The 26,926-nt window shown below is 42.6% G+C and overlaps 1 protein-coding gene across 1 annotated transcript in view; it reads left to right on the top strand.

The window, feature by feature from the left end:
* LOC124606420 overlaps window positions 1-26,926 on the top strand; it is an 87,664-nt gene that overhangs the window by 23,973 nt on the left and 36,765 nt on the right. The window contains exon 2 of the mRNA XM_047138402.1: window positions 26,192-26,394. Within this exon, the coding sequence (XP_046994358.1) occupies window positions 26,192-26,394 (203 nt within the window). The remainder of the gene's footprint in view (window positions 1-26,191; window positions 26,395-26,926) is intronic.

The following is a 26,926-nucleotide window of genomic DNA, read 5'->3' on the forward strand; positions in this document are numbered from 1 at the left end:
CTACATTTCAGCTGGATAATGCACGACCGCATGTTGCAGGTCCTGTACGGGCGTTTCCGCATACAGATAATGTTCGACTGCTGCCCTGGCCAGCACATTCTCCAGATCTCTAACCAATTGATAACGTCTGGTCAATGGTGGCCGAGCAACTGGCTCGCCACAATACGCCATTCACTACCCTTGATGAACTGTGGTATCGTGTTGAAGCTGCGTGGGCAGCTGTACCTGTACACGCCATCCAAGCTCTGTTTGACTCAATGCCCGGGCCTATCAAGGCCGTTATTAGGGCCAGAGGTGGTTGTCCTGGGTACTGATTTCTCAGGATCTATACACCCAAACTGCGTGAAACTGTAATCACATGTCAGGTCTAGTATAATATATTTATCCAATGAATACCCGTTGATCATCTGCATTTCTTCTTGGTGTAGCAATTTTAATGGCCAGTAGTGTACTCAGTAGTTACCCTTGAAGAGGCTAAGAACTTTTGTCCGTGGCATTCGGGTTCATCTTGGAGAGATCGTCCAGCAGGCAACATGATGATAACTATCAATCTGTGCATGTGCAGAAGGAAGGAGGATTGCGTGTTATTATAACGTACAAGATGTAGCCAATGGAATGCTGTAATGGCAATTTTAAATGAACGACCGTAGTATTCGAACTGAACGATTTACGAAAACCGTGTCAAATCGATATACGGACGGCTGGCATTTCAACGCCGCCCTTCCTTTACGTGAGTGGAGTCGGTGCCTTTTAGCCACTGTGCAGCCAGACTCCAACGGGACGGCAGGGGTGTCTGGGGGCCACATCCCAGCATAGTTGTTTGCGCGATTCCCGGCGCAGGGATCAACAGGTGTGTGGCGCAGTGCGGCGTCGCTCAATAGCTTCGACAGCTGCCGCACTGCGTTCGCGCCTCCTCCGGGGCCGCCGTCCCCGGAGGCGTCGCTGTGACGTCAGCGGTCCTGGACGCCCTCCGCTGTGGCGGCAGGTGTGCGCAGATCACAGCAGCGCATCTGTTGGATATCCGACAACCGGAACTGTTGAACATGTACCAATGGGCGTTTGCCAGATGCGTGAAGAACGTAGCCACAGAGCAGAACTCTAATTTATACACTGAATGAATGCTTCATAACCTGCCCCTCGTTGTCCCCCTCCTCCCAATACACACCACACACACACACACACACACACACACACACACGCACACCATGATCTACTCTCGATTTCTCAATGCATTTGTACAATCACAGGGAATATTTCTCCACGTACGTTTTCTAGAGTGAGAAATACAAGTTTACACTAACAAAAACTATTCACAAAAATTGTTCAAATGGCTCTGAGCACTATGGGATTTAACTTCTGAGGTCATCACTCCCCTAGAACTTAGAACTACTTAAACCTAACGAACCTATGGACATGACACACATACATGCCCGAGGCAGGATTCGAACCTGCGACCGTAGCGGTCGTGTGATTCCAGACTGTAGCGCCTAGAACCGCTCGGCCACCTTGGCCGGCAAGTATTCACAAATATAAAGATAACTGCCTATCTGCTGAAATTGACAGACTTCAGGGCACTGAACAAATAGACTATTAAAGCACAACTACAGACTGGGAATCTATTTTATAATTAACAACTTGCGTTAAGCTTGAACCTATTTGAAATGAAATAATGAATGATGAGAGTCCTATAACAGTATCCGATTACAAGCCTGCTAATAAACTTTTGGAGGGCATCACAAGCAAAACAATTTTGAGAAACACGAGGGTTATATTCTGAACAAAGGAAAATAAAACCACCTATCAGACGACGTTCAGTTTGGTTTTCAGAAAGACAAATGCAGTAGAGAGACGGTTCTGTGGTTGATAATAGAAGAAATACTTAAGAAAATTTAGGCATCTTGAGAGAATGTTTTCACCTAGAAAAGGCGTCTGACGATGTATGTTGGCCGGCCGCGGTTGTCTTGCGGTTCTAGGCGCTCAGTCCGGAGCCGCGCGACTGCTACGGTCGCAGGTTCGAATCCTACCTCGGGCATGGATGTGTGTGATGTCCTTAGGTTAGTTAGGTTTAAGTAGTTCTAAGTTCTAGGGGACTGATGACCATAGATGTACTACAGCGTCATCAGATAGCCACCACAATAAGCTACCACGCATATCTTAATAAATTCTTATATAATAACAAATACAATCGATTATTCACATAGAACAAGCAACCAGATGAGTTCTCAGCAGAATTGCGTCAGTAACTAAGACGAACAGCGATCCCAGCGGAGACTGCGAAACGGCCTTCAGCATGTCAAGACAAGCACTAACTGAGTGTTTTTTCAGCTAACGGTTGCACGCCGGTGATTTTTTTGATTCACACGGTCACTGTACTAATCGAAACTGAGCTCATAGCGTAGTTTAAACAAATTCTTTATGTTTTCCATCAATGAACAGCCACAGCTTGTCACACAACAAACAAGGACTCGGTGCAGAATTTGTGGCTAACTAACTTACCCAATGCATCACCCCAATACCACACAGCGCACAGTATCAATCAAAACACCACCAGCGTCCAACAGTCAGCTGCAAAATCAAAAATATGGCTCCGAGCACTATGGGACTCAACTGCTGAGGTCATTAGTCCCCTAGAACTTAGAACTAGTTAAACCTAACTAACCTAAGGACATCACACACATCCATGCCCGAGGCAGGATTCGAACCTGTGACCGTAGTGATCTTGCGGTTCCAGACTGCAGCGCCTTTAACCGCACGGCCACTTCGGCCGGCAGCTGCAAAATCAGTCAGTCTTGATAAGCAGAAGCTCCTCTCTCCGCTTTCACTGGGATCGCTGTTTATTCGGCTGGGAAAAGACAGCCTGTCGTGTCCACGCAGTGGCCATGTCTCATGCACACTGTGGTGACATCCAGCGTACAGTATTGCAGCAAACAACCGTCGAAGCCCTCGCTCTCAGGTGCGCCCAGAACTCGCCTGTTCGTCTTGTGCAGCGACTGACGCATTTCAGTGGTATCTGCTGTTACAGACCTCTTGGCCAAAGGGATGGCGGTTGTCACTGAAACAACTGGTTTTCAGTTAAATCGGCTTCTTGCGAACCATTTTTAACCTGACAATTAAAACTGCTCGAAATAGCTGGTTTCTGAAATGACCGAAAAAAAAGATGTTTCAAATGGCTCTGAGCACTGTGGGACTTAACATCTGACGTCATCAGTCCCCTACAACTTAGAACTACTTGAACCCTAATTAACCTAAGGATATCACACACATCCATACCCGAGGCAGGATTCGAACCTGCGACCGTAGCGGTCGCGCGGTTCCAGACTGAAGCGCCTGGAGCCGCTCGGCCACACCGGCCGGCGAAATGACCAATTTTCTGTTCTTTATTCCCATTACTTCCTGTAGCACACGCAGAAACCGAACGATGATTGACAATTTTTTATTCCGTCAGTTTCAAGACACGTAGAATCAAAATATTAAATTAAATAAGCAAATAAAAGCGAGCTTAGTCCGTCCACCGTTCGCTGTTTTCCTGGATAGGCTAAGTGGTAAGTGATTGAATACTATTGATTCTAATTTTTTGTAACTCTGCTCGAAAATCAGAGTTGTAATCGACGATCACACCATCAATTTTGCTTTACAAATAGTCAGTGCTAAATGGTGAAAACAGCGGATCAGCTACTTTCTATTTTTATCGTAAACTATGAATGAATTGTTAAGTTTCATGTTTTCGCTTCATATGACGTCGCAAGTTTGTTCCGTTTAATCTTTTAAAGCAAATCTAGCATTGTACTTCAGTTATATTGCATTTAGTGAAATACTTCCGGACTAGGGATGATGCCATTCTGTAATACAACTGATGTCAGGCGACGAGAGCGAAAAATTACCATACAGACCAGATGAGGCGAGTCTTCCAGGCTGCACGTACACGTACACGTGTATCATGTAATAGGATACGCCACGTGGTAAAAGGTACATTACTGTATTAGCAACACTTCAACAACTTTTATGCTGTGTGTTTGCTGGTCGTTTCCATCGACATTGTTTTTAAAGTAGCACTGATCGCTTTTCCCATTATCTATTATAGAGCAATATTTGAAGCAATGAAAATTTACGAGTGGAAAAAGGTTTATTTAACAACCAACAATTTTGGCACTGCTAAGATGGGTAGTCGATATTTCGCTTCCTACCAGATTCCTAGCGAAAACTAAAAAAAGAAAAAACGCTTGTTATAACAGAGGCCAAATAAATAGCGAAAAATACCGTTTACTCGGAACTAAAATACCGGTATAGGATTTAACCGCCGGCCGCGGTGGTCTAGCGGTTCTAGGCGCGCAGTCCGGAACCGCGCGACTGCTACGGTCTCAGGTTCGAATCCTGCCTCGGGCATGGATGTGTGTGATGTCCTTAGGTAAGTTAGGTTTAAGTAGTTCTAAGTTCTAGGGGACTGATGACCACAGATGTTAAGTCCCATAGTGCTCAGAGCCATTTGAACCATTTTTTAGGATTTAACCGGTCGGTTTTTCCTATCCCTACTTTGCCAACACCCCAATCTGGTCCATCCACAGCTTCCACAACGGCGAAGGCGCTGGCCTCCAGAACAGTTGCTACCACTGGTGACCCGCCGTCTGAGCTTGCTGTCAGCTCGGTCACGGGGTCGCCCGCACCAGTCACCGCGCCCTCGCACTCTGTCCTTTGGCGGCTGCAGCTCAAAATGCATCTCTGGAAACAGAGAAAACAACCGTGCCATTCGACGCGACACACTGTGCTAAGCCTGCTTGCTAATGTTTTATCGTTCATGTTTCAACGGCGTACAATACAGCACCGAGGGTGTATATCATCAGGAAAAATTTCCAACACGGGCACTTATAATCAGAATCGACTTATTTCTTTTTCTCATAAAAGCTGTATTGCTGTTGTTACTCGTTTTATATATTTTTAAGGCGGCAGTCGTTATTTTTCTGCCAAAATAACGGCATCCATCGTCAGCATCACTGACTTATCGCAAAGAACTCCATTACATTTATCTTTATTTTTTTAATTCATGATGTTATAACTTGTTATCAAGACACTGTCCATTCCATTAATTTATCTATGTTAATAGTTATTGAACCCAGTAACTGTGGGTTAAATTACTTGAAGAATTTCTGCAGCCAGCCACATTCTGTATAGCATTATTTATGCCAATACGTTTCTAGGTTTTCTTGCTTCTTCGGTTGGAGTAGTATATCTTCAGCTATACAACGCTGTATAGACTGTCTTCTGTACACTACAACTTCCCTTTACAAAATGCAACATAACTTTTCCCAAGTTCCTTATTTACGTTTACTCAATAGGTAGGTGCACTTTATTTAGCAAATTACACCTTTTTTATTTAAATAACACTCACTTCAGTGATGCACTGATGCTGCGGCCAATTCCGCAAGTGGCCCACATGTTTAATTTTTTTGTATACGTAGGAAATTACATCTCAAATTAAGTTACGCTTTTCATATACATTCGAAACTGCTTCTGAAGTCAGCTACGTTTATACGCTTAATATTTTCGGCTTTAAAAGTTGATACGTTCCTCCATATAAAAAAATAGGTTAATATACAATGAGTCGCGCTAGGTTATTTAAGACGTAGTTTTACTACTCCGATTAATTATACAAAACAAATTTAAAGACCGGCAACATGAAATCACCAAAAGCTCTATGTTTATTTACGGGCAACAAGTTTCAGTGGAGCGGTCATCTTCAAGTCACGAGACGATTACCTCACCATCACGTACATAATTATTGTCATTTTATGATAATATAATTATATATTTGACGCAAAGGGAGATTCCATTTACCCGATGTAATTATGTGTGTGACTGAAAGATGATTGTTTCACTGGAATAAATATTTTCGTACAAAACGAGTTTATCTGTAATTAACGTGAATGATTATCTACCAGATGCTGTAGTGATTGGACGTCGTTACCAGAATTATGAGTAAATTAACAGAAAGACAATGATGCATACTTAACATGTAAGAAGTAATAACACAAATTTTACACACTTGTAATACATCTCTGTACTAATACGCAATTTGCGAAATAAAAATGGTCACATAGCAAATGCTGTGGTTCATCACTGAAGCTGTGTGCTATGCACATAACTGTAGAGGAAGAGGATACAATTTACATAATAAAAGTAAGCGTACCTGGCTATTAATCGAACGTATATATAGAACTATGGAGGCGCGATGGATAAATTAATTTTTGTTTTGTGCAGGACAGTTGCAGTGGTCAAAAGAATTCTGTAAAACCGGTGTATTTTGAAGATATAAACATGGCACCTACTATCAAGCAGGTTTCAGACGAAACAAATCTTACCCAGAAAATATGTTGGACCTGAAAGTAATTCTCAGGCATCAAAAATCGACAATGAGGTAGTAGTTTTTACCCTCGTAGATTTTAAAAAGGCTTTATGACTCAGTGGACCGTAAGTCCCGCTTCCAAACTGAACAAACTCTGAGCTCCAAAACTACTGCACTTAGTAGTGAATCACTAAAAGACACAAAATGTAAGGAAAAATTTAGTGGATAAACTTATGAACATTGCGAAATTATAACAGGAGTTAGGAAAGGTGTCGAGCAACAAACTCAAACTATAACGTTTCCTGGTAAAACATGCTTTATAACTATACAATTACAGTTTTATTTATATATAGGCATTGATTACGTCTGTGGACAATGAAGTTATATTTTGTATTTGTGAAGGATTACATACTGGATTTGTGAAATAATATCTGTGTCGGCGAGTTCTGAAACCGCCACAGATTTGAATTAATGAAGAAAAACACAGAGATTTCATGACAATCAGCGATTGTATAAATGGTAGTGTAAGAATAATAATGTCGTTGTCGTCTTCTTGGAGTCACGTAGAGAGGAGGAACCTGTGACGCTATGTTTAACTCATAGGTAGCTTTCATTTGTCAAGATTGTAAGCAGGGCGCCATTAGGCGCTGATTATAAAGAAAGGTGTGTAAAATTGTTATTATTAGAGTTTTAAATATAGTTATTTAATGAGAACTTATATGGTATTATTAGGAATCTTCCCTGGTGTTTTAGCCATTTATTTAAGACATTTTCAGCTTTTTAAGCAGTGATCGTGGTGTAGAGCTGCGACAGGGCGGAACGAGCCGCCGCCGCGGCAGATTCAAATCTGGTAATTAGGGCAATCATACCGCAATAAGCGGTCACGTAAAAAGTGAATTTAAAGTTGTTTATTACAGCAGTTGGAGATCGCAGTACAAAGCAGCCGATTTTGTGTTGTGTTTCACAGGCGGAAGCGGGCTGTTAACATTTTAAACTTTAACAGAGTCTAAGTTAAAATACTTTCATGTTTCAAAAGGAAATCTTGCTGTGCAAAACTCTAGACTGGTAAAAGTTATAGAAAAATCATTTTCTGGTTAATAATGATTGTCTTATGCTCTAGTGTTAGCCGTGGTACTGATTAATAATTAATGTCGACGAAAAATCCACTGCAAGGCTTGAGGTTCTTTAAGCATTGCGTACGGTAACTTCATTATTTTTTATAACAGAAATAATTTCAGAACATTTTTACGATAGTTGTAGCAGAGATGTTGTGCATTCTACTGAGTTACAGTGACAAAACAATGTTCATTTAATAAGAAGCCAGTTCCAGTATTATAATAATTAATCTCATTTGTTCGCAACAACATATTTTAGCACATACAATTAACCAAAGTAAACCAGTGTACAGAAAAAAAAATTGGAGAACTCTATTCTATTATTATTCAGAGTCCACAGACGTAATCAGTGTCTATATATAAATAACATTGTAATTGCATAGTTATAAAGCATGTTTTGCTAGGAAACGTTATAGAATCTAAAATCGAAAGAATAAGTGCAGGAAAATCGAGAGAGTATTCAGTAGAAATATTTTGGTACAACCACTCAAGAAACTGGCCTGTAAAAGATTAATTACGAAATCCGTTGTCATAAATGGAAGCAGCTTTCGGGCTTCCAAGAGTCATCTGTAACAAAAATTACGTTTCAAAATACACCCGACTGAGACACTACAGTTCGGTCATCAAACAGACTTTCCTTATGCAGATGTACACTTTTTTTTAAAAGCAGGAAGAGAGACCTTGACAAAATACAAAAAACAGAAGAGAGACGAAAGAGAAAAGAACACCAACGTGTAACTGATATGAAAAAAATAAATAAAAATAAAAGCCGAAGGCTAAAATTCTGCAGGCGTATTCAGAGAATGAAACCAACCAGATTAGTTATACGGGTCATGTAATCTACATCTACATCTACAACCATACTCCGCAAGCCACCTGACGGTGTGTGGCGGAGGGTACCTTGAGTAGCTCTATCGGTTCTCCCTTCTATTTCAGTCTCGTATTGTTCGTGGAAAGAAGGATTGTCGGTATGCCTCTGTCTGGGCTCTAATCTCTCGCCGGCCGGAGTGGCCGTGCGGTTCTAGGCGCTACAGTCTGGAACCGAGCGACCGCTACGGTCGCAGGGTCGAATCCTGCCTCGGGCATGGATGTGTGTGATGTCCCTAGCTTAGTTAGGTTTAAGTAGTTCTAAGTTCTAGGGGACTGATGACCTCAGAAGTTGAGTCCCATAGTGCTCAGAGCCATTTAAACCATTCTAATCTCTCTGATTTTATCCTCATGGTCTCTTGGCGAGATATACGTAGGAGGGAGAAATATACTGCTTGGCTCCTCGGTATGTTCTCGAAACTTCAACAAAAGCCCGTACCGAGCCACTGAGCGTCTCTCCTGCAGAGTCTTCCACTGGAGTTCATCTATCATCTCCGTAAGGGTTTCGCGATTACTAAATCATCCTGTAACTAAGCTCACTGCTCTCCGTTGGATCTTCTCTATCTCTTCTATCAACCCTATCTGGTACGGATCCCACACTGCTGAGCAGTATTCAAGCAGTGAGCGAACAAGCGTACTGTAACCTACTTCCTTTGTTTTCGGATTGCATTTCCTTAGGATTCTTCCAATAAATCTCAGTCTGGCATCTGCTTTACCGACGATCAACTTTATATGATCATTCCATTTTAAATCACTCCTGCGTACTCCCAGATAATTTATGGAATTAACTGCTTCCAGTTGCTGACCTGCTATATTGTAGCTAAATGATAAGGGATCTTTCTTTCTATGTATTCGCAGCACATTACACTTGCCTACATTGAGATTCAATTGCCATTCCCTGCACCATGCGTCAATTCGCTGCAGATCCTTCTGCGTTTCAGTACAATTTTCCATTGTTGCAACCTCTCGATATACCACAGCATCATCCGCAAAACCCCTCAGTGAACTTCCGATGTCATCCACAAAGTCATTTATGTATATTGTGAATAGCAACGGTCCTATGACACTCCCCTGCGGCACACCTGAAATCACTCTTACTTCGGAAGACTTCTCCCCATTTAGAATTCCAAAGAACTCGCAATAGCAAAAGCAATAAAATGGACTGGTGTCGTAAAGGAAGCTCTCAAGGAAGCGGGAATAAGGTAACTTGATGTGCAAGACAGTAGAATACATAGCCAGAAAATACACGACTTTACTGTGCGTAAGATACAAAAACCAAATTCGATCTGACGAGCGAACAAGAGCCCATTGTAGGAGATCTGAAGTAATACGGCAGCAAAAGAAAGCTAAAACAAATCTTATTCAGAATCCCATGTTGTACACCGTGTGGCCCAGTAGCGCTCAAGCCTTAATAATAATAAATGTACAACGCCAACTGAAGATGAGTGAAAACCCGAAACGCGTCTTGGCGTAAGGAAAACTATACAAAGTGTAACTGGTTGCTGTGTTTCTCTAGGTCACTGTAGAAAGAGTGTCCGTTGACTCTGTGTACGTTTACAAGTGTGCAGAGGAGAGTGTACAGCGGCACCGCAGCCGTAGCGCAGGTCACAGCTAGGGAAGACGGCGGCGCGTGGGGCCAAGGCGCTATTCCCGGAGAGGACCAGCCCGTCTATATATAGAGGCGCTCGGCGCTCCACGAGACCCCGCGACGCGCCGCCTGCCGCCGCTGCTTCACTGTTTTGCACCTGCCACGTCACGCCACGGTGCATTCCACGCAGACCGACAACCTCTTGAAACTTACTGTCACATTAAAGCTAGCAATCGGACCTGAACTCAAACCCAGAACCTTCTACATCTACATCTACATCTACATTTATACTCCGCAGGCCACCCAACGGTGTGTCGCGGAGGGAACTTTACGTGCCACTGTCATTACCTCCCTTTCCTGTTCCAGTCGCGTATGGTTCGCGGGAAGAACGACTGTCGGAAAACCTCCGTGCGCTCTCGAACCTCTCTAATTTTACATTCGTCACCTCCTCGGGAGGTATAAGTAGGGGGAAGCAATACATTCGATACCTCATCCAGAAACGCACCCTCTCGAAACCTGCACAGCAAGCTACTCTTCCAGAGTCTGCCTCTGGACTTTGCTAAACATCTCCGTAACGCTGACACGGTTACCAAATAACCCTGTGACGAAACGCGCCGCTCTTCTTTGTATCTTCTCTATCTCCTCCGTCAACCCGACCTGGTACGGATCCCACACTGATGAGCAATACTCATATAGGTCGAACCAGTGTTTTGTAAGCCACCTCCTTTGTTGATGACTACGTTTCCTAAGGACTCTCCCAATGAATTTCAACCTGGTACCCGACTTACCAACAATTAATTTTATATGATCATTCCACTTCAAACCGTTTCGCACGCATACTCCTAGATATTTTACAGAAGTAACTGCTAACAGTGTTTGTTCCGCTATCATATAATCATACAATAAAGAATCCTTCTTTCTATGTATTCGCAATACATTACGTTTATCTGTGTTAAGGGTCAGTAGCCACTCCCTGCAGCAAGTGCCTATCCGCTGCAGATCTTCCTGCATTTCGCTACAATTTTCTAATGCTGCAACTTCTCTTTACACCAGAGCATCATCCGCGAAAAGCCGCATGGAACTTCCGACACTATCTACTAGGTCAACCTTCCACTGTGAATACTCTTACCGAATGACCTATCGAGTAATGTCACACCCTAGCTTTACAGGGTTACTTCCGCAGGCCAGTACATACTTCCTACTCTGTATACTTGACAGACATTCTCCTACATAACTTGCTCCATTAGCAGTCCCGTAACGAACTATACTGAATTGGCTGGGCAGCGGGTATATTTTTCTTTCCTATCATTTCTTCCTTGGTATAAATAATTTTTACAAAATCGTTAAAAGATCTCTTTAATGGAAACATCTACCACACTATCCAGATCACTGACCTAAACCAATCAAACATTACTATGCTCTCATGTTCCAAAACACAGAGGGACACTTGTGTTCCTCAAACAAAATGCACATCTACTCTAACTGCATTGCCGGCCGGTGTGGCCGTGCGGTTAAAGGCGCTTCAGTCTGGAACCGCGTGACCGCTACGGTCGCAGGTTCGAATCCTGCCTCGGGCATGGATGTGTGTGATGTCCTTAGGTTAGTTAGGTTTAATTAGTTCTAAGTTCTAGGCGACTGATGACCTCAGAAGTTAAGTCGCATAGTGCTCAGAGCCATTTGAACCATTTTCTAACTGCATCGTTGTCGTTATATAAAATGTGCGTTTATTTTAAAAGCATGAAAGTGTTATTTATCAAAACATGACATATGTCACCTTGTAGAAAGATGAGATTTTACCTAAACCGCATCAAAGATGCCAAATAGCGAGCCGGCCGGATTGGTCGAGCCGTTCTAGGTGCTACAGTCTGGACCAAATAGCCGAACATGAGATATGTCACTCTTAAGAAACAGGAATTTCTTGAACAGAACGAAGATAGAGACCGTGGCTAAGCGTGACGCATGGCACTTGTAAGAAAACAGAAATTTACTTAAACAGAATTCGAAAGGTATAATATTCCTTAGACGCGATGTACGCCACCGCAGAGTTTAAAGAAACGCAGTCCTTTAGTTAAAATAATCTCAAATCATAGATTAACTGGCCGTGAGATGCAGCGTCATTAAAGAGAATAAGTCGTCCCTTCTTAATCTTATTCAAACAACTTAGACCAGTGTCAGGTGTGGAAAATAGTATAACACCGCCCGCTCCTCAATAGATAGAACGAGAAACCTTTAATGGGCAATGCTATCTCTCAGACACACAACGCCAAATGTGAAATACAGGGTATACATTAAAGGAATCCTTCAAAATTTTGGAGTAATCACTATTACACACGAGAGCGTTAGCAATAAAGGCTTAATGCCAATAACTTTAGTGCCATTATGAAATAACAGAAGAAATTTTTATTAAGGCGTAAGTTTCATCTGAGGTGGTTCAACGCTTACTGCTGAAATGATATTAGTTAAACTTAAAATCCTCAAGATAATGCTATTCAATGAACCAAATTAGTCACCGTGTCAGCTGGACCCGAGCCTCAAGCCTATACACAAGCACCTTAGTTACAGTTATCAGTACCAACTACCAGAGAATACGTCGCACTGCAATTCATAATGGTGAGGACGATATACAAATTGGAACGGACCCTACGATCAACAGTCACCTTGGCGCAATTGACACTTTTCAATTTACAAATGTGCTTTCGCAAGCAAACGAGAGCCCACAACAAATTACAGTAATTAAGTAAAATAAAAAGGACAGAATACAATAAACTTAGTACAAAGTATTGACATCAGTGGACACAGTCCTGCGCCTATACAGTCACTGCGAGCGTGTCTGAACTTTAACAAACTCCGTCCGAAGATCAGGTCCATAAATCTAATGGAAATGAAGCAATTGTCAGTCTAAACTTACGACAGTTAGACTCGGTAACAAAATATGTTAACACTGCGCACTAATCAAGAAACGCCTCCAAGGGCAAGATATTTAGATACTGGAAATGGTTGCTGCTACACGCGGCCTAAGATTTCACTCATCAAGGTTAACGAGCACTACTTGTACATAACAGGGTCTCAATATGTTACATCACACACATTCAAACAATAAAGTTATACTAAGCACTATGGCATACGCACTTACGCAAGGTAACTCGCACTACTGTGACACTGTTAGTCCACTGCAAGGCGAGTGAAACTCCACGGGCTAGATACTTATGTACTTCCAAAGTGAGCTTCTCATATTGTTTGTAATTCCACTAGTACTAAGTAGCTCTGACTTGCTCCAGACTATGTCAACATTACCAGAACTGCACGTGCCTTCACTCCGTGCCGTCCAGACATCGGCCGCCACTGTCAGCACTCATCGGCCCAATTTTCTCCAACGGCTACAGCAGCACTGCCAGGGACTCCCTGCTCCACATTTTCACTCAGTTCAGAATCCCTCTGGCCTCTGACGGTCCCCTAAGATCTTCGTAACTTGTAACCACAGGTATATCGATACCAAAGTAACCATCGATATACCCTCTGGACGGCACAGCTATTACGGAGAAACGGCTGAGCCACATCAGAGGAAATTGTCTCCAAAATTAAAATTTCATTCTGCAGCTGTATCTGAAAGTCCATGGCAGATTAAAATTGTGTGCTCGACATGCATTCTGTTCCCGAACCACGCCTTTTCGCCGTCAGTGACCCTAACAAAGAGTTCTAGTCCCATTCCGACACACTGTTTTAAACTGAGAGGGCAGTCCGCTGCCGAGTGAAACATTAACTCTCGACAACTCTCTATCTAGCTGGTCTTTAACTTGCGTACCATGCTTTAAACTGTTCCGAACTGGAAACACACTTAACTAGAAAGTATAGAAATGCCACGACTTGCATATCGAGTAACAAAGTCGATGGAATTCAAATAAAATGGACCCAGCCACACGTGTACACTGCCGAGCCAAAACGTACGAACTCTGTCAGCTACGAGACTGAAGCCGTCTTGCAGCACTGGGAACGTGTGACGGAGTGAGGAAGGTGTATAGGCGGAGAATCACTCTAGCGCCGACACAGGCCGTAAATGGAGAAATGCACTGACGTAAGCGACTTTGACGAAGGGTGGCTTCTTATGACCCTACCCCGGGAATGAGCATCTCGGAAACGGCGAAGTTGGTAGGCCGTCCGCGTGCTACTGTGTTGGGAATATACGGAAAATAGTTGGATGACGGTGAAAGAGCAGACGAATAGGTGTTGGACGTCGACATCTCAACACAGAAAGCAGCGTCGGAGGTGTGCTTGATCTGTAGAGAAGGATACGCGGTGATATGTAGCAGATCTGAGTGCAGGCATGTGCAGTCACAAAACTGCTGCTTGCGATCTGGGATCAGCACATCTGTTCCATGAGTCACCATCGTTAGCCGGATGGTGCATTATCTGAGGATGGCCTACTACTAGTGACCGAAATCAGTCGTATGACTGTGCGATCGGGGCTGTCTTTTACTAATTTCATCTAAAGTATGCTTACTATGAACATTTTCCGTCATCCACATTCCGACTGATCTCACACGAAATACTTTCCAGTCTCTCGAAGACGTGGAAGTACAATATCATATCCTCGCATGTATTGTTCCTAAGAGTGTTCTTCAATTAAGAACAGCCCGCTCTTCGATTGTGTGCTTTCCATTACGACAACAACTAGTCGTTTTTTTAAAATTCTTTAATTATTAATTCAAATTCACACAGCCACTGAGGCTGTGTTAAATGCCATTATTAAGCTTGACAGACACATACACACAGACACAAGTACACACACACACACACACACACACACACACACACACACACAAACGATTGCTGCTGTTCAAATGTATATTACGTTACACATAGTTCATAATACACTATTAAAACGCAGAAGATTCTCTGTCATGGATTACTTTGGGTGTTACCCATTTTTTTATGTAAATCACTAACTTTAGTTTACAAATCAAAATCAGAAATGTTTTTATGAATGCTTAAACCTTTCCAAAGCGAAGATCGCATAAATATTTCTTTGTTTAAAACAACCGGTTTCGACAGACTCTGCTGTTATCTTCAAGTCTTAAAAAATCTTTCTGTTATAAAACACGTTCATTTTAAGTAAGATCTCACGCCTAGTTATCACGTGGGCAAGAAACGGCACATTACAGAATTTTGTCCCAACTAAAGTATTTGAAAATATAAAGCACCTTGTGCAAATGACCATGGAATATTCGTACAAAATGCTCACGGATGACTATTATGTCACAAAACATAGTACTCAGGAGTACATCTGTTTACATAAGCTGGACATATTCTAAACGTTGAAAATCCAACTGGTGGATTTTAAATGTTTAGAATATGTCCAGCTTATGTAAACGGGTGTGCTATGGCCCATAAGATGCACGTCAGTAGCAGAAGTTTCCAGCGGATATTGAAAAGTTTTACATTTGAGTAATATCAGCGATAGTTTGTTAGACCCTTTCCATTACATCATGAATGACGAAGCATGTTTCATCTTCCCAGTCACGTCAATTCTCAGAATACGAGGTGCCGAGCAACGGAGAACCCTAAAAAATCGAGGTTTTGTGCGGTGTAATAGGAACGCGTATACTTGGATCGACATTCCTTAACGCTACCTTCAACGTAGTTGCATATATGGAAGTTTATGATACATTCTGAGCTCAAATTGCTGAAAATGAAAGACAATACCGCGTTTTCCAGCAAGATGGGGCAACAGCTCGCAAGTCTAAGGTATCCCAGGAACGAGTCCTTTATACACTCCTGGAAATGGAAAAAAGAACACATTTACACCGGTGTGTCAGACCCACCATACTTGCTCCGGACACTGCGAGAGGGCTGTACAAGCAATGATCACACGCACGGCACAGCGGACACACCAGGAACCGCGGTGTTGGCCGTCGAATGGCGCTAGCTGCACAGCATTTGTGCACCGCCGCCGTCAGTGTCAGCCAGTTTGCCGTGGCATACGAAGCTCCATCGCAGTCTTTAACACTGGTAGCATGCCGCGACAGCGTGGACGTGAACCGCATGTGCAGTTGACGGACTTTGAGCGAGGGCGTATAGTGGGCATGCGGGAGGCCGGGTGGACGTACCGCCGAATTGCTCAACACGTGGGGCGTGAGGTCTCCACAGTACATCGATGTTGTCGCCAGTGGTCGGCGGAAGGTGCACGTGCCCGTCGACCTGGGACCGGACCGCAGCGACGCACGGATGCACGCCAAGACCGTAGGATCCTACGCAGTGCCGTAGGGGACCGCACCGCCACTTCCCAGCAAATTAGGGACACTGTTGCTCCTGGGGTATCGGCGAGGACCATTCGCAACCGTCTCCATGAAGCTGGGCTACGGTCCCGCACACCGTTAGGCCGTCCTCCGCTCACGCCCCAACATCGTGCAGCCCGCCTCCAGTGGTGTCGCGACAGGCGTGAATGGAGGGACGAATGGAGACGTGTCGTCTTCAGCGGTGAGAGTCGCTTCTGCCTTGGTGCCAATGATGGTCGTATGCGTGTTTGGCGCCGTGCAGGTGAGCGCCACAATCAGGACTGCATACGACCGAGGCACACAGGGCCAACACCCGGCATCATGGTGTTGGGAGCGATCTCCTACACTGGCCGTACACCACTGGTGATCGTCGAGGGGACACTGAATAGTGCACGGTACATCCAAACCGTCATCGAACCCATCGTTCTACCATTCCTATACCGGCAAGGGAACTTGCTGTTCCAACAGGACAATGCACGTCCGCATGTATCCTGTGCCACCCAACGTGCTCTAGAAGGTGTAAGTCAACTACCCTGGCCAGCAAGATCTCCGGATCTGTCCCCCATTGAGCATGTTTGGGACTGGATGAAGCGTCGTCTCACGCGGTCTGCACGTCCAGCACGAACGCTGGTCCAACTGAGGCGCCAGGTGGAAATGGCATGGCAAGCCGTTCGACAGGAGTACATCCAGCATCTCTACGATCGTCTCCATGGGAGAATAGCAGCCTGCATTGCTGCGAAAGGTGGATATACACTGTACTAGTGCCGACATTGTGCATGCTCTGTTGCCTGTGTCTATGTGCCTGTGGTTCTGTCAGTGTGATCATGTGATGTATCTGACCCCAGGAATGTGTCAATAAAGTTTCCCCTTCCTGGGACAATGAATTCACGGTGTTCTTATTTCAATTTCCAGGAGTGTATCTTCACTGAGGAACGAACTGTCAGCAAACATTTATAGCCACCACTTTCGCCGGACATCACAACATGTGATATTTTTCCTGTGGGGACACTTGAAGAGCAAGGTCTATGAAACAAAACCACACACAAGGACGACATCAACTATAAAGTTGGCGACATCGATATTCGAACTTCCAGATGACTCCGAATATCCTTAAACGTGCACAGCTGTGAAGTGATGTTGCGGCTGTCACTTTAATGTCTTCTATAAACATATTTTTCATATTTTTCATTGTAAAAAGATGGTAAATCCATTTCAGTTCTTCGTTTCTGTAGTTTCACTGCATTTCTTTTATATTTACACGGGCCTTTTTTGTACATGGACGTGGTAATATGCACAAGGTGTTTTATGTTTTTAAAAATAGGGTGTTTCAAAAGAATATACGTATTACAAAGTATTAATTTGTCCAAACTATCGATCGTTGATCTCAGTTCGGCTGTTCGAGAAACGAATACATAGTCTAGTTTATATTAACAGCCGCTAGGTGTCAGTTGCTTTCTGTTTTGCTTGGCAACTGTCATATATTTAATATGGTTACTTTGTAGCAGAAATCATTTTATGTTCTCGAGTGATTACAGGGAAAAGACGTTTTAGGTTGAGGTATCAAATTGATCCTCCGAATGGGTGGAACATTCGCAAATGGTAACCAGTATGTGTATGTAAAGGAAAGAGACCTGGGCGCCCCAGTGTTCCTGGACCATGGACCTGGACCTGAAGAAAATGTTGCATGAATTCAAACTGCTTTCCAACGTATTCCTTCAAATTCAACTCGTCGTGCCAGTCGAGAGTTACAAGTACCTAAAACAACAATTTGGCGTGTTTTGAGACGTCGGTTGGTTATGATGCCGTACAAGTTACATCTGTTACAGGATCTGCGGCCTGATGACAAACGCAAGCAAGTGGCATTTTGTAACGAGATTCTTAGTGCTATTGACAATGATAACACTTTCGCACAACGCATCGTGTTCAATGATGAAGCGACTTTCCACGTTAGTGGTCAGGTAAAGAAACACAGTGTTCGAATTTGGGGTCTACAGAAGCCACATTCAACCACTGAACATGTACGAGATTCGACCAAAGTCAATGTGTTTAGTGCGATATACCGATCATCTGTTTACGGACCATTCTTCTCCGTCACGGGTAACGGTCAGCAGTATTTCACTACGTCACAAAACTAGTTGTTTCCGATGCTGCAATAATTTTTCAACAAGACTAGTCGCCAAGTTCCTGAATATCTGAATAAAACTGTACCGAACCCTTGGATTGGTCGTCAAGGAGCTGGCGACTTAAGATGTCTCCGCTGGGCTCCATGGTCACCGGATTTGACACCCTCTGACTACTTCCTGTGGAGTTTCATTAAAGACAACGTTTATGTACCACCACTCCCAAATAACCTAAAAGAGCTGAAGAACAGGATTCGTACTGCCATAACATCAGTGACAAAGGACATGCTTCCCCGAGTATGGGACGAATTTAAGTATCGATGTGATATTGTTCATGTCAGCGATGGAGGATATATTGAACATTTGTAATCTGAACTTCAGAGGTTCGTAAATATGTGTGTAAAGTCTCCTATTCGTATGTTTTAAAGTTTAATAAATATATGCATTCGAAATGACAATCTGTTTTTAAGTCAGACAAATCTTTCGTAATATGCTGTTTTTTATCCACATGACGGCTTGGCGTGAGGTCCAACTTAAAATGAACACGTTTCGTAACAAAAATACGAGCTGAAGATGACATGAGAGTCTGTCGAAACCCGTTGTTTTAAATAAAGGAACGTTTAAGCTATGTTGGCTTAAGAAACATGAGAAAATTCAGTCAGTTTCTATGAATGTAGGGGAACCAGAGGTAGAAAGGGGTACAAAGTTGAAAACATTGATTAAAAGTACGAAAGTGTAAAATAAGAGAGTTGTCAATTTTTATATGAACGCATTATGATGTATTAATCACAAAAATACAAGAACATTGCCATAAAATAAAAGAAGAATATTGTTTTCACTCAAAAACAGAAAGGTATATCATTTGCCCCAGTCTTCCCCGTGCACGATAAGTACAAGTGATTATAAAACCGTATAAAATTATCGGAAATGCAGAAAATATTGGCTTGCTCGGTATTTATTCAGTTTATAGTGAATGTTAATGTCAAACTACGGTTTTCATGTGTTGTATCCTTTTCTTAAGGCTATTTACAAAATTCACACACGAGGAGAGACCCATCTTCACTATATATTCCTGCACAAGAATATTGTGCCCATTTTTTTGCACATGGAACCTTCAACTGACTTTGAATAAAACTCACCACAATATAAACATTCACAGTCAGAACTTTCCTCGTAATCACTCTCATTAGTATTGGATGCTCTCTCCTTCTTTTTTCCATTTATCTTCAGGCCCTTTCCTTTTCTTTTTGAATTCTTAATTTTATTCTGTTTCGGAAATAGCTTCTAATTGATCTTTCTTCTTTGGCAAAGTTTTTTTCCTCTTTTTCCTCAATAATGGCTTCTAACTGTCTTTGTACGGCGAATAAGTTAAAACAATGGTCTTCCCCCTCTTCCGTTTCGCCCTTTTCGTGCTTTCGTTAACTTTTGGCCAGGGCATCAGAATTTCTGGTGAAATATGAAATGAGAAGGCCGTGTTGTCAGTTGTCACCCAAGAGTACCCAGGACTAGAACAATTAGCCTCAATAACTTTGTCATTCTTAGACGGCAGTTCGCTGAAACCTCGCCAGCTTGATCATACAACTTGTTGGCATCGTCTTTTTCAGCTGGTGTACTAGGTGAAGGCAATTCCAATTGTTCAGCTCCAGATATAATAACCTATTTATCTGACGGCCTCTCAAGTCCGATGTCAGTTGTGTCTGCCGGGAGGAAATCTGCATCGGTGAATATGTGTGGGTCCGTGGGCCATATTCCAGTAGCTTCGAAATCTTTTTATTGTTGCAATTTTGATAAAAGCTGAACCAAAAAGCGTTGAAATTTGAAAGAGAGTTGCGACTTTCCCTGGGTTGTATCGTAGCCATTTTCGAAGCTCATCACTATACTGAAGACTTAATGGCCTCATAAAAGAAACATCAAGCGGCTGAAGTCTGTGAGAGCAATATGGTGGTAAACACAGCAACGAAACGCCACTCTCTCTTGTGAAGTCTATAACGTCACTGTTCCTGGTATGTGTTGAGTGGCCATCTAATATAAGAAGAACTGGGAAGTCTTTTGATGCCTTAGAAAATTCCACAAATTTTCTAAACCATACAAAGAATGACTCTGTGGTCATCTATCTGGTGCTATGGACCTCAGACCAACCTCCTGGTGGCAGTCCTAACTCAAATTCATTCTGCTTCTTCTTTCGTGGAAAAATAAGCATTGGAGGCATGTAAGCTCCGCTTGCTGACATACAAATGAGGCAGGTTACAGTTTTGCCCCTTTCTGCAGATGTTTGACGTTTCCCCTTGCAAGCAATTATCTGTGATTGGTTTTTAGGGTTAACCGAAACGCCTGTAAAATAAATATATAGGTACATATTTGAGTAGCCATTAGTTTGTGTTTATCAATTACATTTGTTAGTAACGAAAGAAACCTGTCGACAGCTACTTTATTGAAACCCATCGCTCTTGCACCAGATGTTGCTTCGGGTTTGCGGACAGATCAAGTAGGATGTCTTTTAAGGAATCCGTTCGTCCAGTCTTCACCTGCAATTTCATTTTTAAATCTATGAACAATGCCATTTCTTACAGCCAGCTGATAACTTAAGTTACGCAAGTCTTTGATTGTTAAGATGAATAACCTAGCCTCCATACTTTTTAAGTACTTAACGAGCTCAAGTTCCTGTTCTTCTGTAAATAAGTTTTTAAACTTTCCAGCCATTTTATCAATTTTGTAGTCAGGGTTTTCCCTTCTTTTTTTAACGTATCTTTCCAGAGTAGTCTGGGGAACTTCAAATTGGTTTGAAGTCTTCAAATACCCACAATAGCCAGAATTAACTGCCTCCATAGCATTGTTCATGGGTCAGTAGACCATGACTGCCTATTTGTTTTTCTCTTATATACTTCCCATTCCGCCTCAGGTACATGGTTTAGGTGGTGGTGGTGGTTAGTGTTTAACGTCCCGTCGACAACGAGGTCATTGGAGACGGAGCGCAAGCTCGGGTTAGGGAAGGATTGGGAAGGAAATCGACCGTGCCCTTTCAAAGGAACCATCCCGGCATTTGCCTGAAACGATTTAGGGAAATAACAGCAAAACCTAAATCACGATGGCCGGAGACGGGATTGAACCGTCGTCCTCCCGAATGCGAGTCCAGTGTGCTAACCACTGCGCCACCTCGCTCGGTACATGGTTTAGGTTATGGAGGTAAGGCCACTAAACAGAGATACGAAAACAAACATTTAACTGCGTGAAACTAAAGATTATTCTACATATTTTAAGCATCTACTAACAATAGTCGTATTGTAAATAAGTAGGTACAACTTTTCTTGCTTCCAATTCGCCAGACGTTACAAGGCAGGAGCAAAAATTAGCACAAAGAAAACTTTACGATCCAACGCTTACGAAAACCAAACAAACATGGCTCCCAAGTTTGAGCAGTAACTGTCTGAAGTAGTTCTACTTACAGCCAATCGTTGGCAGCACATCCTACACACGAAAATATGTACATCTTCAGTCTGCCCCGGTACTCCCTGGCTTCCCTACTTACTTACCTTGACGATATTAAATGCCGATATATTTCTACAACGAGAGAATAATGTAGCGCATGAACCACACGTATTCACAATAAAAGTTCCTCACAGCATTCGTGATTAAATTTCAGTGTCGAAATTTTATGGGACGCCTATTGGTCAAGTATCCATTGCTGATGGTTGGAGGAAAGCAGAGGTCATGCCTGTCTATAGCAAGGGTAGCAGAAATTATTTTTGACGTCCAGTTATTGTAGGATCTTGGGACATATTTCAGCTCAAATATGATGAAGTATCTAGAAAAGAAGCACCACCTCTAAGCCTATAAGCATGAATTCCGAAGACATTGATCATGCGAAACTCAAGCTCTTCGACAAGATGCAGTATCTCGTGACTTTTGAAAAATATTTAACCCTCTACCTGTCCAGCATTTATTAATGAAAGTATGATTAAATGTGATGTCAAACAACATTTATGACTTGATGGGAGAGTTCTGGGTGGGAAGGGTGTAGCTTCGGTGGAGTTTAATGGACAGATGCAGAAGTAACTTGAGGCGTGGCTAAACGAAGTGTGTTGGAACCCTTGCTACTAAAGGACTTGCAGATAATATTAATAGTAGCGTCAGACATTTCGCTGATGTTGTGGTTGTACCGTCTGAAAAATGCTAAAATGATGCAGAAAGAATATTAGTCAGATCTTTTTAAGACTTAAAAGTGGTGAAAAGGTTAAGCACTTCTTTGAAATCTTTAGGAACGTAAAATAATGCACTTCACAAATCGAAAGAAACGTGGTACACCAATGGGTAGACCCAAGAAATTATGGATAACCCACCGTATAATCGAGTAAGGTAGCATGAACACAGTCTGATGACGTAACACCAGAAACTTAAAGTATATAGTTCCGAGACAGCCACGTCGAGATAGTGTAGTCCTGAGACAAGCACGTGAAAGGAGAGCTGCTTTCTTTCCCCTCTCTGAAACACCCTCGCTACATTTTCCCCATCCTCTCTTAACCCCTTTCTCTCCCCCCCCCCTCCCTCCGCTATCTCCACCAGATATCAATTTAAAACACTGATCGTAACTGTAAACCATAGTACTCTGATGTGAGGTCCTGACACAAGAAGACGGGGTGTTTCTTACGTAAATTCTACATTTAAGTACAATTATTTTCTACTAATTGTAAAATATTAGGCAAGAGATATTTAGCTTTACTTTGTTTTGGATACGAAGATGATGCAGAGAGATCGAAGCATGTCATGAAATTCAAAATATGCAACTGAGACCGATGAATAAATGAGAATATTTTTTAAATATAACTACCTTTTGAACAGGGTCTCCAACTCAAATACTACTTCCCAATGTTTCCCAATCAGCTGTACGTAAATCGAATTTACGTATATGGGTTCCAGAGCTTAATATCACCGTTTGAAACCACGTATAAAGTAATTAGTATAAGACCACAGGCTACGTCATCTCTTGGAAGGGAGCGTGAACAAAACAGCCTTTCATGTGTCACCACAACCGTCAATTACATCAGTCTATCATTGATGCCTTCGGGAAAAACGAATGTCATGTTAGATTTTTTATTCATTGTGTGAAGAATGTTTGTAAAGCTTACCGTGGTCTTACAGTGTCTTTTTTTTTTTTTTTTTTTTTTTTTTTTTTTTTTTTTTTTTTTTTTTTTTTTTTTTTTGGGCGCCCAGCGCCCCACAAGATTTCCTATGCCTACTGCATACTTAGCTGCCGCCAAGTTGTTGAGTCAGTCATTAATATCCGTTTTCAGTTCATTGTCATTTCTGTAGTGCTGTCCTGTCCGTCGTTTATTGAAAAAAAAATGGTAATCGCTCGGTCTAAGTCGAGACTATAAGGTGAATGTTCGAAAACATCCTGTTTTAACTGCCGAAGTAAATCCTTCGTCATCGCACCAGAATACTGGTGAACTTTATCGTGAAGAAGCAACACGCCGCAGGACAACAATATACGCAATTTGTTTTGAACGGCGTGGTATGGTAGCTGAAAGATTTGACAGTAAGTCGCTTCACTTTTGATCTCTTCTGTAGGCATAAATTCAATGAACTGGACAACACTTCGAACTCAGAAACCTGTGATCACAATCTGTTTGGTGCTCAGAATTTGTTTGGCTGCTTTTGATTTTGTTAGGAGAGCGTTACTTATGCCGTTCCATTAACAGGACTTTCGTGCGAAACCCAGATCTCGTCACCAATAACCATCTAGTTCAGAAACTCCTCACCATCCTTGTCGTACAGAGTGACAAAAGTCAGTGCAGCTCCCATTCATTACGTTTTTGAGTTCATATGACAAAAGCTGAGGAAACCGCCTGGCACACACTTTTCTATAGCACCAAAATTTTGATAAATAAATGGTTGTGCAGTTTCAGCAAAGCGCAACCTCAGTCCACGATTAGTGAAACGCCTGTCATGTTGAATTTTTCCTCAACTGAAGGTCGAACTGACCATCCTTCATCATGAATATTTATTCGGCCAACATTAAACGTGATGCACAATGTTCGAACTGCAGTTTCATTCAATACGTTCCATAAACTTCAGTTACCTGTTTGTAAATTTTGATATGGCGAAAGTTTTCTTGCATTAAGAAACCTTATTGTACTATGAACCAGTAACCGTATTATACTATGAACTCCACACTTCACGTGATAGTTAATTTTCCCACACATCTTAAAACTGCAAATGTTAACAGTGAAGGACCATCCCTGCTTGCTGCTAGTCATACCGACGCTAGGATCTATGAGGGTGAGCCGGCCGCGGTGGCCGTGCGGTTCTAGGCACTGCAGTCCGGAACCGCGGGACTGCTACGGTTGCAGATTCGAATCCTGCCTCGGGCATGGATGTGTGTGATGTCCTTAGGTTAGTTAGGTTTAAGTAGTTCTAAGTTCTAGGGGACTGATGACCTAAGATGTTAAGTCCCATAGTGCTCAGAGCCATTTTTATTAAGGTGATCTAAAAGGAACTCTGACATGGTGATGGAGCTGGAGAAAAATTTCGTAGCACGTGAGATAAAACTTTCTTTACTTGTGCAGTGATCCTCGTAGTAGGTTTTATTGGCCGACTAGTGTGGACAGCATCTTATTTTACGAAACTATCAATGTTTCTCTGCTATTTCAGGCAGTGTTAATCACCCTGTTGAACGGTGCCTGCTGTAGCATTCGTAACGTTGGCATCGTAATCAAGTCAGCGGACATTTTACCATACCCAAACCGTACACCGTCGGTTTGGATAAACTCAATACGCCACCTACATATGCGACCAAAGATGGGCCTAGTTAGATTCGTCCGTCGGCATATCCACCGCCGTGGGCGTGCAGCACGAAACATCTGGTACATCCTCATCCGACGATATGTTGACAACCTCTTGCGAGGTCTCCACATCCGACGCGTCCGGCGGGTCCACTTCATCCTTCATTAAACGACAATGCAAAATGTGAGAATCAGCATGAATAACTTCCAATCTGGAAATAAGTGCTTCGTCACCTATACTAAATTCGTTCGATACAAATATAACCAAGCCACGATGCGTAATAACCATAGCAGGTTATTCTTCACATTAACAGTAACTGGACGACCGTCGACAATACGTTTCAATACAGACGCATATTGACGCCACCTAGACCATTCAAACTCTTCAAAAACAATAGCTTTATGAATGCGACTATCATAGCCACCAAATCCGAATTCGGAACAAAATACACGTGTTGCTTCTTAGACAACACCTTTTCTATAAGTGTTGACGTGCCAATATTTGTATCGCCAAATAAATATAATTGTTTCTTACGAACCTGCATGGACCGAAAGGACTTGTTATACCACCATACCACGCGACTCGCCCGGCCATTATACGTAAGATGGCACTCGTTCAATACGTGCACGACGACCCGATTAGCCTGAAAGGATTCAAAGTACTTCTCTATAAAGCGCATACGACTCCAATTGTTAACAAGGAAAGGATCGGTATAATGAAACCTACTAGTACTACTGCTGCTGCTGCTGCTATATCAGACAGTGTTAATCACCCTGTTGCACGGTGCCTGCTATAGTATTCGTAACGTTGGCATCGTACTTTTACAGCACGTGATGCAGTCACACAATCAGAAGAATTTCATTCCGAAAGATTCACTGTGAGCAGCTCTGTGTTTTCAAATCGGATGTCACCCTGGAAAGGATTTTGCCGTAACTGCATACAAAAGCGTACAGCAACTGCTTTAATTTTTATGAAAATCATATACTTATATTGTTTCCAACTATATATTGCTGATTAAGTGAATAGTACTTATGATGTTAGGCTACATAAGAGTCACTGTTAGCTCCGCATCATGGTGATGTATTAACGAACTGGGAACGTCATGTGTGCAGGCTACGGACACATCTCGCCCAAGACGACGACGGGACGCGCAATCACGATCGTGTACGCCATCTTCGGCATCCCGCTCTTCCTGATCCTGTTGGCGGACTTCGGCAAGCTGTTCACGCGCGCCATCAAGTTCCTGTGGGCCTTCGTGCGCCGCCTCTACTACACCGGCAGCTGCAAGCGCGTGCGCAGGACTGCCCCTGTCCAGGTACGCTGCCCGTGACGCACATCCACCGTGCGGAGCTGCTCGGAAATTGTAATAACGTGTGTAGGGAAGCAAATGCCATCCACTAGCTTATAAGTGTTAACACGGTTTTGTGCTTTCTACAGAAAGAAGAAAGTGAGGAAGGAGAGACTGGATAACAAAGGGAGAAATGAGACCACGAAACGAGAACTGACACATATGGAATAGCAATCGAAGAGGGAAGGGAGTGTTAAAAAACGAAATTTAGCAACTTTTTTCTGAATTAAAAAGCAGACCATGAGAAATATTTTTCCTGATTTCCCTGTGAAACGCTAAAATATGATATTTTTGATACTAAATAGTCGAAAGGACCAAGGTAGACAAGTATAGTTTGTCTTTGCTACTCGCTACGTACCGCTGTGTATAGAGATTGGAAGATTACTTGTACTAATATATCGTCAAAAGACATGATATATGTATTTGATATATGTACTTCTTAGAAAAAAAAAACTCTTTAGATTTTGTGAAAACGAAGATACGAGGGGCGCTGCAACAA

The sequence above is a fragment of the Schistocerca americana genome, chromosome 3 (genome assembly GCF_021461395.2).
Source record: "Schistocerca americana isolate TAMUIC-IGC-003095 chromosome 3, iqSchAmer2.1, whole genome shotgun sequence".
NCBI classification, from domain to species: domain Eukaryota; kingdom Metazoa; phylum Arthropoda; class Insecta; order Orthoptera; family Acrididae; genus Schistocerca; species Schistocerca americana.